We start from the raw sequence: 14,593 nt of genomic DNA, 5'->3' as shown, positions 1-14,593 counted from the left end.
TTCTGAAGATAATATATATGAAATCACTTGGGATTTCAGAGAAGAAACCAGGCCTCTGAAGGCATGAACATTTAAATATACGGGAAGGCAGTTTTTCAAGGCATCAAAACAGTTTCCTTTAGAAAAACTATAGCCTTTTAACCCTTGAATTATATTATGGTGTTATTTGAATCTGAACAAGGCTCACACTAGTGTTTAGAGCAGATAATGCAAATATTAAACTTTTTTTTTTTTTAAGATTTTTTTTTATTTATTTAATTCCCCTCCCCTCCCCCGGTTGTCTGTTTTCTGTGTCTTTTTGCTGCGTCTTGTTTCTTTGTCCGCTTCTGTTGTCGTCAGCGGCACAGGAAGTGTGGGCGGCACCATTCCTCGGCAGGCTGCTCCCTCCTTCGCACTGGGCGGCTCTCCTTATGGGTGCACTCCTTACACGTGGGGCTCCCCTACGCGCAGGACACCCCTGTGTGGCACGGCACTCCTTGTGCGCATCAACACTGCGCATGGGCCAGCTCCACACGGGTCAGGGAGGCCCGGGGCTTGAACCGCGGGCCTCCCATGTGGTAGACGGACGCCCTAACCACTGGGCCAAAGTCCGTTTCCCAATATTAAACTTCTTAATGCATGTTCACAGTTTGGTTGGTGGGTGAGTTGCATTGGCTGAAAGAGGCCAGTGATTGATTTCAGTTAAATATCACAACCTATTCCCATTAATTTACTTTATGAGCTAGTGAAGGAGGGTGGTTGGCTCAGTGGATAAAATCCTAGCCTTTTTGTGGACATACTTAGCAGGTCTAACCATCTCTTAACAATCTTCCTTAAACCAAACGTGTTTAGAGACTAATTTAGTCTCTAAAGTAATCGATGCAAGTCCCAACTAGCTTAATAGATGATGGTGTAGTTGGCAATGGAGTCTGTTTTTCTCCCAAAGATGCTGTAAAAATTTGGAGTATTCTGTAAAAGTGATTTTATTAGGAGTATGAAAACTTATTGTTCTGCCTTTCATGTGAATTCAAAGCACATGTATTATTTCCTTTTTTCAAAAATTTGCACATTAAACACTTAAATTTTTAATTTTTAAATGGTGTGTATTGAAAGAATGGAAAACTTTGTCAAAGATTGTGGTTCAGATAGAATTTGCCCATGCGTGTCTTAATGAAGAAGACAGTAGAAAGACTTAACAGAGAGAGGCCTCTCATGAAATATCCTTTTCTTCTTTTTACCTAGTTCCCAGCACAGATACTCCACACCCCACGCCTTCACCTTCAATACCTCCAGCCCCTCATCTGAAGGTTCACTCTCCCAGAGGCAAAGGTCAACGTCCACACCTAATGTCCACATTGTCAGCACCACCCTACCCGTGGACAGCAGGATGATAGAGGTAATAGAGTCCTTTGGGGTAAACTCTGGGGCGAGGTAGGGAAAGGTGAAGATGAGTAGAGTCCTTTTTGTGGTTGGGGTTGAGTGTTATGCCAGAGAGTTTTGGGCTTCCAGCCTGATCAGGACTGTTGCAGCACTTTCTCAGGTCCCTGGACTTTTAAAATTTCTTTTTTATTCATAACATCTTTTAGACTGGCTGAATAACTTAACAGGTATATCATTTAAGTGGAGAACTAAAATGCTACGAAGAAACGTTAACATTTGAACTCATTCTTTCTATGTCAAATTTGGATAGGATTTCAGTGAGTAGTTTGGCATGGGAAAGAAAATAATAGTGACAGAGAGCTGCAAATTCTCTGGAAGACTTTCATGTGATTTTATTTAGAAATAAAAAGGTGGAGTCATAGGTTTTTAATAAGCAGATATTAAGTTGCCCAAGGCTAATGTTTCTAAACTGCTTTTCTTCTCTCAGCTTTCTGGTTTGTTCTATTTGGTTTGCTTTCTAGTTCATCTTTAGTAACAACTGAATACACTTAAAATACTTCCTTTGTTCTTTATTCTTCTTTATTTCTCATTGCTTTGGACTAGAATAACAGCCTAAATGCTTCTCCCAGGGTGTGGTCCAGAGGATTTTGTTTGAGGGGAAGAGTAGGTATTATTCTTCATGCCTTTGCATTCTTGTAATTAGCAGGATTGCTAAGACTATCAGACAGTAGACTATCAAAAATGAAACAATCACTAATTTAAATTTCATATTTCTTTTTAGACTGGTTTCCGTGTTTTCTTTTTTTGCAATAGAATATATTTAACAGTTCTAATACAGGAATAAAAGATTGGATGTGGTATCACTGATAGGTGAAGTAAAATTTTCAAGAGCAGTTTAAAAAGTTTTTATTCCAACCAAAAAAATAAATGGTATACTTGTTTAGTTGGTGCTCATGGCACCAATATTCTATTTATACCTCCTTTAGAAACAAAATATGTTGGCTTGGTTGATGTGCCTGGGAAAAAAAATTTTTTTAAAGCTTATCAAGCAATAACTGTGCTCTGTCTATATCATGAATTGTTCCTTTAAAAAACTTGAGGGACATCTGCCACCTCAGGCATGGTTTATCTCATTCAGACCTCAAATCACTTTCAATATACTTGTCCTACCAATTAGAGGTGGCGGGGACTTAACAAAAAAGTTGGCTTCTGAATGTTTCTGCGTATGGGATCTAAACTGGGTATTGAATATCACAAGATGATTGTGAGGAGGTGATGTATATTTAAGCTACAGATTTTTATTATTTTTATTTTATCGTTAGGATTAGCCTGATGATTAAATAATATATATTACTTTTCTTATATTTTATGATTTCTTCCTATGTAAGAACTCTAATACTTAAAATATTAAAAATGAAAATCGGAGAGTTGATGTAGTTCAAGTGGTTGAACGTCTACTTCCCACATATGAGGTCCTGGGTTCGATCCCTGGTACCCCCTAAAAAAACAAAAAACAAATAAATGAAAAAACCAACTGTCATTGGGGAGTGGATGTAGCTCAGTGGTTGAGCTCCTGCTTCCCATGTATGAGGTCCTGGGTTCAATCATCGGTACCTCTTTAAAAAAAAAAAGAAAAAGAAACTCTTTAATTTTTAATATAAAACAACTAGTACAACTATAGTGTTTAGTCTTAATTCCTCGTACTTTAGAAACAGAAGAATTTTGATTCCTGTTTTTTTAATCACATATGATTCAGCATTTTTAAAGTATACATTTCTGCTTTAAACTATTTGTAGTTCTGTTTACCTAATATTTAGATTCTAAGGTAATAGGAAAATTCCTTCTAGGATAAATTAACTCAACTGTAAAAATTAGCACAGAATAAAATATGAATTCTATAATGGATACAGGGAAGAAAAATGCTATGATATTAAGGGGAAAAATTCCTAGTATATGAGAATCATATTAGGGAATATAATTCTGGTAAATAAAAATTGTGATATGTTTAAACTGAAAGCAAAGAATAGATTAGGTGGACAATGAGGCTATAGTTGCTGAATATTGCTTTAAAATTCAGATTATTTTTGGCCATTGTTTTGCCTACCTTGCCAATTATCCTCCCTCGTTTTAAAAACAAAAAACCAAAAATCAGATTCTTGGGCATCCCACCCTTCCCTCCCCAGACATGCTCAGTCAGTCTCATTGTGTATGTAGGGGGTGGAGGTGGGGAAGGAGGGCAGGTATTGGGAATATGTATTCTGAAACACGTCCTCAGGTGATTCTGAAGACTGACCTCATTTGAGAACCCCAGAACCAGGCTTTATCGGTAAACTCTGAAGATAGTTGGGCGGGGCTGCCAAAGAGGGGGCATAGATGGTTTCTGATCTTTTTATCTTATGAAGATGTCACTGAGTGAGAGCGTTCCAGTAATAGTTGTATTAAAAAAATATGTCATTACTGTAGTTACACAAAGACTATGAGAGTAGGCGTTCCCAGAAAAACACCTTTTTTTAAGGCTATGGGACCAAGTGGTTTTATATTATTCTATTATAAATTCTACTCTAAGGATTTGAAAAATTAGGATTGAGGTCTCAGAACCACTGGGGTTTTAATCTGTTCCTTGAACAGTTTCTGATAAATTCTAAGACTTCTCACGTGAGTAGAGTGTAACAAATTTCAGAGCTTACCCATAAGGTATTGTGGCAGAATTTTGTGGTCAAAGAGCTCTGGGCTGAGATGTGTAGATGATAGTTCCTAGCTCTACTTCTACTACCTACTGGCTTGTGACCACGGGCCAAGTTTCTTTACCTTTTTAAATGTGTTTTCTTTCATGTAAAATGTAGATTATGGACTAGAAGATTTATGATCCTTCCACATTGCCGTGCTTTAGGTTTGGATAAAGTAAGTGGCATACTTTTGGTTGCTGTGCCCTGAACTTCTAGTGGAGTAAGAGCAACTTGCCACATAATTCCACTTTTATTTTTGAACCTCAACAGAATAAGAGTCCATCTTTGGAAAGCTCCCAGCTGATAGTAACTTTGTTAGCCTTCTTCAAAAGAGTATGAGTTTGGTGTGTGCAATGTTTTCTTCTGAGAAAGAGTAAGGTTTCCATTGTACATCAACATTAATATCAGCACTCCTAATAGTTAATGTAAACAAACTAGGAAATATTGGCCACTGACATTTGGTGAATGTAATCAATGGGAAAGTTGATTAGAATATGTAATAAGACCCATTGTATTTTAGAGGTTTTATAATCCACTTTGCTCCTACAAATCCTCCTGCTCACCTTCCTCTCCCCAAAAGAAAATCTTTTCTAATGAAGATGACCAGCTTTCATTTTCTGTTTCAGGATGCTATTCGAAGTCACAGCGAATCAGGTACTTAACTCCTCCAGTCATGTAGCAGGTAGTAATGGGCTTTTTCTTTTTATGCTCTGTATCTTCTGTTGGCTTATCCATGTGTGGGTTCTGTTTGTCTTTATCTATTAAGCCTCACCTTCAGCCCTGTCCAGCAGCCCCAACAATCTGAGCCCAACAGGCTGGTCACAGCCCAAAACCCCTGTGCCAGCACAGAGAGAGAGGGCACCAGCATCCGGGACCCAGGAGAAAAACAAAATTGTGAGTATGGCCAATGTTACCTCCTGCAGGTTAAGAGTGAGCTAATTTCCTAGCTGGAAATTAGATTTTTTTAAAAATTATCTAGGAAAAATACTCTTAAGTACATTTAATGAAGATTATAAATGTCTGTGCCAGTTTCAGCATGGTCTGAGTTGGACCACTTGCCAGTTTGCTTTGAGCTGGGGCACAATTAAAATGACACAGGTTAGAGTTGAAAGTATTTTCTCAAAAGACAAAACTTGGAATTATGGTTACTAATATAAAAGATGTGGGAGGAAACAGGTATAGCTCAGTGATTTGAGCACCTATGTCCCATGTATGAGGTCCCAGGTTCAACCCCCGGTACCTCCTTAAACAAACAAACAAATAAAAGATATGGGAGTGAATGGGGCTAGCGTTTCTTTGCCCTCCCTCATTAAACAGACCTTTACCATTCCATGGAGTATATTAATAATCTTTCCTTGTTTCAGAGACCTCGTGGACAGAGAGATTCAAGCTATTACTGGGAAATAGAAGCCAGTGAAGTGATGCTCTCCACCCGGATTGGGTCAGGCTCATTTGGGACTGTTTATAAGGGCAAGTGGCACGGTAGGTTCCAGGCCTCCCTGGAAGAGAGAGGGGAGAGAGGAGGAGGATGAGACTCAGTACGCGCATAGTAGCACTCCCCTGTGGATACTTGATTACCTCTGAAAATTATTAAACTTAATATCTTAGTGAAACTTAACAGCTTTGTTTTTAGACTCACAATGTTTTAATTGGTCTGTTAAAGTTCCCAGTTGTATTACACTTCTCTAGGGTAACAGAATCAGCAGGAGATACCTGTCAATAGTATGTGGTTTTATAAGAGTCTCTCACATGACCCTGGGGATGCACAAGTCCAGGTTCCGCAGGCAGCCTGCAAACCAGGGGCTCTGATGAGAGTCCGTGAAGGTCCTTGATGAGTTTCTAGGAGATGTTGGCTGTCCAGAGACAAGTTGGGAAATTCTCTTTGTTCTTATATACTTGTAGTGTGCTGGGCTGTATGCCTTCTGGTCAAATGTCAGAGTCTCTTCTTTTTATAAACGAATGAAATACAGCCTGCACGTGGTGGGCATGGGCCAAAGCTCCTGAAATAAACAAAAGTATGATGCTGTGAGGAGAGCATGGATCCTAGAAACCTAAAGCTGGAAAGGACTTCAGAGATTCACATACAAAAACTGACTTGCCCATGGTCAAACAGTTGGGCCCAGGAAAGCCAGGAACCTCCCAAAGTAGGTCTCTGCTCTGCCCTGGAATTGGTTGTGGGTATCCCCATGGAGCAGGGAATGCATAGAGTTGTTATTAAATATATGTAGTGCTAGTGTTCCGTTAATGGATACACTTTGTCACTTGGAAGAAAGGTCCTATTCTAACTTCTGTAGCTAGAGCCATGTATTTTGGCAGCATTCCACATTTTGGCAACATACTCAATATTTCTGTCAGGTTTTTAATGGCATTAGGGTGTTAGCAAACATAGGAAGTATTTTATTGAAAATGCAGCATGTTCCTGAAAAGGCATCTCTTCTATTTAGATTATAAAAACTTCTAAGGGGTGTAGGTGCATGTAGGCTGTTTCTTTTTCTTTTAAAAATTGATGGGAAATGGATTTGGCCCAACAGATAGGGCATCTGCTTACCACATGGGAGGTCCGAGGTTCAAACCCAGTGCCTCCTTGACCCGTGTGCAGCTGGCCCATGCACAGTGCTGATGCGCGCAAGGAATGCCCTGCCACGCAGGGGTGTCCCCACGTAGGAGAGTGCCACATGCAAGGAGAGTGCCACATGCAAGGAGTGCGCCCAGTGAGGAGAGCCACTCAGCGTGAAAAAAGTGCTTCCTGCCCAGGAGTAGCGCTGCATACATGGAGAGCTGACGCAGCAAGATGATGCAACAAAAAGAGACACAGATTCCGGGTGCCACTGACAAGAATACAGGCGGACACAGAAGAACACACAAAGAATGGACACAAAGAGCAGACAAGTGGGGGCACAGGGAATGGAAGAGAAAAAATAATAATATATCTTAAAAAAAAAAAAATTGGCCTGCTAGGAAGCGGATGTTGCTCAAGCGGTTGTGCTTCCCACATGGGAAGGTTCCAGGTTGAGTTCCTGATGCCTCCTAAAAAGAAAAAAAACAAGCAAACAGCTAATGTGGGCTAAGTGGTTGAGCGTCAGCTTCCCACATCCAAGGTCTCAGGTTCAATCCCTGGCCCTTTAAAAAAAAAAAAAATTGGCCTGCCTTGCATCCTAGATCACTAAGAAATAATTTGATGCTCTTATAGAATATTTTCCAAGTAGATGTCATAAATGGCTCAGGGATCCCTTAGGAAAGAAAGCATAAGCATTTTGTGAAACAGTGCCTGTATCTGAGGCAGCATGACTGCTAGTAATTGTAGGCAGTGGAACAATTAATACTGCTTTTATTGCTTCTGTTAGTAGCATTTTATGTTTGTTTGTTTTTTAATACCACATGTTTAAAGCCTCAGCTAAAAGCCAATAGAGGCAGTTTATAAGTTGTGCCAAAATTGAACTTTCATCTTGATTGAGGAGTTCATAATCTGGAGCTCATAATTTTTTGAGGCATTGTATTTGCCACAATACTGCTCATGAGCTTGGTTTTCTCAAGGGTGTGAGCATTTATACTATGATAGATGTATTTATTACAGTATCACCTTCATAAAGCATATTGTTAGACTATAGATAACACATCTCATGCTTTTAAGATTCTAGTGGGGTTTTCTGTTTTTTTCTAAATTAGAGAATATCAAGTCAGAGCATGGAGCAGCAGGCCTTTCAGAAAATAAGCCATATATGCATGAAGAAGTGGTAATTTTTGATTCAAGATTTATAAAACTGAGTCAAGCAGCCGTGGAAGTAAGCAGAAAAGTAACCTTAACCTTGGTAGAGGCCTCAGATCCATGAACCAAAAGTTCAAAGTTCAAAGTAGCCAAGCTAGAGGCCTCAGATCCATGAACCAAAAGTTCAAAGTTCAGAGTAGCCAAGCTAGAGGCCTCAGATCCATGAACCATAGTTCACATACTCTACTTAGAGAAGAGGACTTCAAGCCCAAGCTTCCTTTTACACTTAAGTTTGGGGCTGGTTTGTCAACCCTCTGCTAATTATAAATAACACATTAAAAGGGATGAAGATAACAGCAGAGGCTGTCGGACTCATGGCAGCAGGAATAATCACTGACAACGTAGGGGAAGAAGACTGAAAACCCATCACAAGCAGATCACAAACTCTGGAATGGCCTTGGGCTAGTTAGTATGGGGTCACTAGCCTGCTGTAACCCACACCGGAGCACCCCATCCCATCACAGTCCAAGGCAGTGACTGAGATTTATGACCTTGACTGAGTCAGTAAGAAGAGGATGAATGGAATTCATTTTACTCTATTTTAGAAAGCAGGAGTGCGTATGATAAATTTTAGAAAATATGAATGGCTAAAGCAGGAAAATGGTATTTTAAAAGGTAAAAAAATCTAAATTTGCTAATAGCTTTTCCTTCTTCATGTCTTCATATCTGATTAAAAACATGGTAACCTGTAGGAAGATGTTTTAACTTGTTTGAACTATTGCCTCTAACTTTATTGACTATTAAGGGAAAGCAAGAAGTTATGATTTGATGACTAATAAGTAGTTCATGAGCTCCCTTCCTCTGTAAAATGGCCATTACCATTGTCATTTATATCACTTGCTAATGTAACTAAGTCCCGTCCTTTAAATGTTGCAGGATTTCCAGCTACAAGGTGTTTGGATAATTCCAAAAGAAAAACAGCAGATATTATTTGATAATTTTATACTCTCCTTTGAAACAACTTCGAAAGGAGATAGAGAGGAGCAATGAGCAGTATTACTAAATGCCTATTGCATGGAGTAAAGACCAGACTGGAGTACAACCTTAGTTTGGGCCCAATCTTAGTTCTGTAAGCTTGGGGCCAGGCAGGACCTGGAGGGCCTCAGGCCAGACACCAAGTCCTGGCTTCTCCTACCAGAATCTAATTCCCAACCTGTGCCACCAGCAGCTAAGTCCCCAGGATTTCCTGTCAGTGCTTCCCCACCTTCTGCTCCAGAACCTCAGGCAGAACAGTTTGTCAGTTTACCATTTGCCTTGCTGACAGTTTCATTTTAGAATTTATTCATTTCTTCATTCACTGTTTCCTGAGCATTCTTCTAATATCAGGCATTCTAGGGGCTAGGAATGAAGCATTAAATAAATAGCTAAAAATTCATTCTCTTTTAGGAGTTAATATTATAAGGTGGGCAATAAACAAGAAAAGTAGAGTATATAGTATATTATAAGGGCAAAGAAGAAAAACAGGAAAGTATGGAGTGTCAGGTCAGGTATCAGCACTTAGTAGATTGGTCAGGGAGGAGTCAGTTGAGAAGCAGCACTTGTATCGAGGGGCAAAGGTGATGCAGATATCTGGGGAAGAAGCAACCACTCACTGGGCCTGTTCAGGGAAGTCAAGGAAATCTGAATGGCTTCAAGAGAGTGAATGAAGGGAAGAAAAATAGGAGTCAATCAGGAGAACTAAAGGGATGGGGTTGGAGGTGTGTGTGTAGGAGTGTAGAGCCCTGTAAAGATTTTAGGTATCGTGGATAAAATGGAGTCTTGGATTGTAAGAGCCTTTGAGGAGGTTTGGCTAGCCTTTGCCCAAAAACCAGAATGCTGGGGAGCTCATTATCTGTCTGAGAACTCATTCTAGCTCCATGCAGTCCCTACTGGTATAAAATAGTTATTTATATGAGTTGAAATATGTTCTCATATAATGTTTGCCCATTGATCTTGGCAGATTGAATCCTTCTCATCATGGCAATCCTTGGAGTATTTGCAAAGTTATCCATTTGTATCTGTGTCATTGTCTGTGCCTATTCCCCCTCCTCCTCCTCAAGTTTTTTCCCTCTGAAGGTAGTAATAGAACACATGGTGGAAAGGAGTGCTGTTGCTGATTCTGCTCAGCAAGGAAGAAAAGTTGTTGGTAAAACACAATGACCAGGCTCCTGGAGTTTGTGACAGTCAGAAAAGGAGCCTGGTCAGGTTTGTCCTCCAGACTGAGGAAGACACATTAATGTAGACTAAGACTTTCAAAAGGAAGATGGCTCAAGAGGGATGAAAGACCTTCAGAAACAAAAATTGGGCATTAAAATTGCATGTGATACAAGTAAAATGGAAAAAGAAAAGGGCTTCAGAAACCCAGGGAACAAGGGACAGGCCACGAAGGGAACATAGGATGGCTGTAGCCAAGGGAACTTGTCAGGGCTGTCTGAGCAGTGAGAGCTGCAGGGAAAGACAGAGACTTAGAGAAACTCAGAAAAGGCTCTGTACCCATGTGAAACAGATAAAAAGGATGGAGTGGGGCTGGGCCTACTTGGAGGGGCCTGTGGTACAAAGTGGACGTGTGGGTGCCAAGAGCTCACAAATAGGGATGGGAGGGAACTGTGGCCCAGCAGAGCTGCAGAATATAAATGAGTGAAAGAAGGCAAGGCCTGTCCTTGACTCAAAACTTGTAGATGAGATTGTTCAACTTTGTGGAATCCTAAAGATAGAAGTCCTACAAGACCAGGGACAAGCATTTTCAGAAAATGGGAAGATAGATGCAACATATGAGATCAATGGATCCTGAAACAGACCTTTTTTTTTTTTTTTTTTAAGATTTATTTATTTCTCTCCCCTTGCCCCCCACCCCGGTTTTCTGTTCTCTGTGTCTTTTTGCTGCATCTTCTTTGTCTGCTTCTGTTGTTGTCAACAGCACAGGAATCTCTCTTTCTGTTGCGTCATCTTGTTGTGTCAGTTCTCCGTGTGTGAGGCACCATACCTGGGCAGGCTGCACTTTCTTTCGTGCTGGGCGGCTCTCCTTATGGAGCGCACTCCTTGCGCGTGGGGCTCCCCTACGTGGGGGACACCCCTGTGTGGCAGGGCACTCCTTGTGCGCATCAGCACTGCACATGGGCCAGCTCCACACGGGTCAAGGAGGCCCGGGGTTTGAACCGCGGACCTCCCATGTGGTAGACGGACGCCCTAACCACTGGGCCAAGTCCGCCACCCTGAAACAGATTCTGAGAGCCAGTTATGAAAGAGTTTTGTGAGCCCTGCTTGAAAAGGGAAGCCACTATTGCTAGAAACCAACAAAGTTTACTGGAAAAAAGCCATACTCAGCTCATCTGTAACAAAAACACTTGCCTGGGCAATAAGGGGAATGCTTTAGTAGAGAATGTAGCTTTTGGATTTCAGTTAAAAAAAAATTGCATACAGTCTGTTATTTTGCCTCTTAAATGTGAGCTGATTTATCTTTTTAAAAACAGTAAAAATAATTTTTTTTAAAAAGTGAGCTGAATGGCAGGTAAGTCCCTAAGAGAGTGCCATAGGGCTCTGTCTTTAGTTGACCCTGTTCAGTCTTTCCTTCAGTGACTTGGATAAAGACACAGGTATTGTGGATGGCTTGGGGTGGGAGATAGATAATACCTATTTGGATAATAGGATTTAGAAAGATGAGAAGACTATATGACTGTGATGACAGAAAAAGAAAAGATGAACTTTTTTAACAGGAATAAGTCCTATTCAGTGTTTCAAAAGGTAGAAGCTACAAATGGAAAATGTGGGTTAGGATTAGAATATGTGAAAAATGCTAAGGATGTTCAGCTGATGACACGGCAGGCTTTGGCTGCCAGCAAATCCTGTGAACTCCAAGGTTGCATTACTGATTGGATCCAAATTGGATGATGCTGAAGCATGAGTTCAGTGACAGCTGGAGCATGCCCAGAGGAGAGCTGTGGGAAAGGGAAAGGGACTGCAAAACTGAGCTCATAAAATAGAAAGGTCCTGAGAAGCAACCCCTCCTGAGGGACCATATCCAGCATCTCCCCAAACCTTCTCCTGCACCTCCACTTCCATCCTGCCCCTTTAAAGGCACTGACCAGTGGTGGAACCTGGGCCACCAGCATTGCTGCTTTCCTGGCCCTGCCACTGAGTTGACTGCCATGTTGGGTAAGTTCATCTTCATAGGGTTTCTTGCCACTATCCTCACCTTTCTATTCCCACTGTCAACACTGGGTCTGCTGCTTGCCTTGACTATTGCAGCAAAGCGATCTCCCTCTTCCTATCCTACAGGTGCCCAAATCATACTCCTAAACACAATTCATGTTTCTTTCTCATGTCTTTGTTCCTGTTATACCCAGTCTGGATTTCCATTTACTAAAATCCTTTGCTTGGCTTATATCCCATTCCCTTCCCCCTAAAAAACTTTCTACATCCCTTCTGAAAGGTAATCACTAGCCCCTTGTTTTAATTTGCCACAGGACTTCCAATGCAAAATACCAGAAATGTGTTCACTTTTATCATGGGAATTTTATTAGCGGAAAATATTATAGTTCTGAGGCTGTGAAATGTCCAAATCAAAGCATCATCAGAGATGCTTTCTCACTGAGTTTGGTTACTGGTAATCTTGGTATCCTGCCACAGGGTGAGGCAAGATGGTGGCCAGTCTTTGTGGCAGTCCCTGCCTTCCCTTCTAGGCTCACCATCTCTTAGAGCTCAACTGTGAGCAGTCAGGTAGATGGCTTGTCTCTTTCCTGGCTTCCTCTCTCAGCTCTGTGTGGGTGATCCTGGAGTCCTCTCTCTCACATGGCAAGGTCAAAATGGCAGAGCTTCCTTTCTGTTTACTCAGTTTATTATAAGACCCAGCAAGAGGGTGATCTAATCACAAAGGGCCTCATGCCCATAGGAATAGTTTAAGAAATTATCTTTTCTTGGATTCACAAAAGAACCTCAAGCCATCACACCCCTCTTGGGACATCTCACATATCTCATCCTCCAGAGCACGTCTATATTGGCTCAATCTCCAATAAAATGAGCAGTTACGCAGAAGACTCTTGGCCTCCTACTCAGTCATAAGGAACTTGAGGTTAGGGCTGTTGTACATGTGTGTCCCATATGGTTCTACCAGGTCGATTTCCTACACAGAAGGCAGCTCCATAGCCAGCAGCTTCACAGACAGCCCTGGACTCTTGGTAAATACATGTGCAGGTGAACTGAATGAGAGCCAGTTTGGGACATATTGTAAGAACTGTCTCATCAGTTATTGCTACCTAAAAGAAATGAGGACTGCTCCAGCAGAAGAGGCTGCAAAGGAGTTCTACCAGGGGCATTTGCTCATTACATAGATGATGGAACTAAGTCATCTTCAAGGTTCCGTTCTATTGACACCTAATTTGTTTGCTCCTTGGAAAGCTATGTTTAGTAAATGCATTTGTCTTGAAAATTTGAGATCCTAATAGGGTATAAGTAATTTATTATAATTACTATTATAAAAATATTGATATAATCAAAATACTTTTAAACATGATTTCTAAATCTTAGCAAATATGAAATGGAATTGATCCCTGGATGATTCTAAAGTTATATAGAGAAGCTGGTTTTACTCATAGTGATTGACAGTGTCAGTATTGTAGTTAGAAGTGCAGGCACTGGGGGCACAGCAGGGTTCTAGTCCTGGCTCCAGCTGCATGGCCTTGGGGAAGTAACTAAACTTCTGCTTGTCTGTAAAATGAGGATAACACTGTCTACCTCATAGGGCACTCCTGAGAATTAAAGGAGACAATGCCGATAGACGCCCACATAGTGCCTGGACAAAGTAAGCAATCATCATTATTAGGTTTACTTTTTAATGGTATTGAAGGCAAGTCGCTTAATTTCAGTGTATCTTTAAATTTTTATGAGGGACATCTCCGATTGAAGTGTGGATGCTGCCTTTGGCATTAGCCACTTGCTAAATGGCCTGCTTCCTCACACCAGGGATTCAGTATCTGCTAGGCCTTCACATCCTGATCTGCTTTCCTGCTTACAGGCAGAGGTTGTCAGAGTTGATAGGAATAGTTTAAACCAGGGTTTCTTCACGTAGGGTCTGTGAGCTTAAATTGAAATTTAAAAAAACATTATTTTTGTGGGGACGTGTTGGTGTTAGTACGATATATTTATTAACTAACACGTATAGTGTAGATTTAGTACAGGGTCCGTGGTTTGCATCTGGCTGGCATAGGAGTCTGTGGAACAAAAAAAGTTAAGACTCCTGGTTTAAACCAAGCTTGTTAAAAGTTATTTAGAAGCTTGCAGATTTGTTCCATGTGTTATAGGTATATGAGAAGTTGCATGTGAAAAATAAAGTAAGATCATCCAACTGATTGCACTGACTACAAAATCATTTGCAGGAGATGTTGCAGTAAAGATCTTAAAGGTTGTTGACCCAACACCAGAGCAGTTCCAGGCCTTCAGGAATGAGGTGGCTGTCCTGCGGTGAGTAGACCGCTGGCCGGTCCCAGCGCTGTGGAGTGGCAGAGCTGGGGTGTGGTGGTACAAGAACTACAGGATAAGCTCTAGGCAGCATGGCGGGGCCTCAGGATGTCTTGAGGACTCTGTGACTGGGACTTGAGGTTAACAGTTCATAAGGGAGTTCCTATTGTTGGAAGTTCTTCCCATAGGAGTAAAACTAGAGGTGTTTCCTTCCAGTTTATGAGGCTATTAAACCTTTAGAAGAGCCCCTTTTCTTGAGAACACCCTCTTTGACTACTTTTAAGTCTGGTCATAACTGAACTCTGAATAA

General features: G+C 41.1%; 1 protein-coding gene across 4 annotated transcripts in view; it reads left to right on the top strand.

Annotated features, from left to right (window-relative positions):
* Positions 1-14,593, top strand: part of RAF1 (Raf-1 proto-oncogene, serine/threonine kinase) — a 95,592-nt gene that overhangs the window by 72,584 nt on the left and 8,415 nt on the right. For all 4 annotated transcript variants that reach the window (XM_004456123.5, XM_012524309.3, XM_004456124.5 and 1 more), the window contains 5 exons: positions 1,222-1,375; positions 4,712-4,739; positions 4,852-4,979; positions 5,450-5,567; positions 14,202-14,286. In XM_004456123.5, coding sequence (XP_004456180.1) covers positions 1,222-1,375; positions 4,712-4,739; positions 4,852-4,979; positions 5,450-5,567; positions 14,202-14,286 — 513 coding nt within the window. The remainder of the gene's footprint in view (positions 1-1,221; positions 1,376-4,711; positions 4,740-4,851; positions 4,980-5,449; positions 5,568-14,201; positions 14,287-14,593) is intronic.

This window comes from Dasypus novemcinctus, chromosome 26 (genome assembly GCF_030445035.2).
Source record: "Dasypus novemcinctus isolate mDasNov1 chromosome 26, mDasNov1.1.hap2, whole genome shotgun sequence".
Lineage (NCBI taxonomy): Eukaryota > Metazoa > Chordata > Mammalia > Cingulata > Dasypodidae > Dasypus > Dasypus novemcinctus.
The sequence above is the reverse complement of the archived record's forward strand: the minus strand, read 5'-3'. Positions and strand labels throughout refer to the sequence as shown.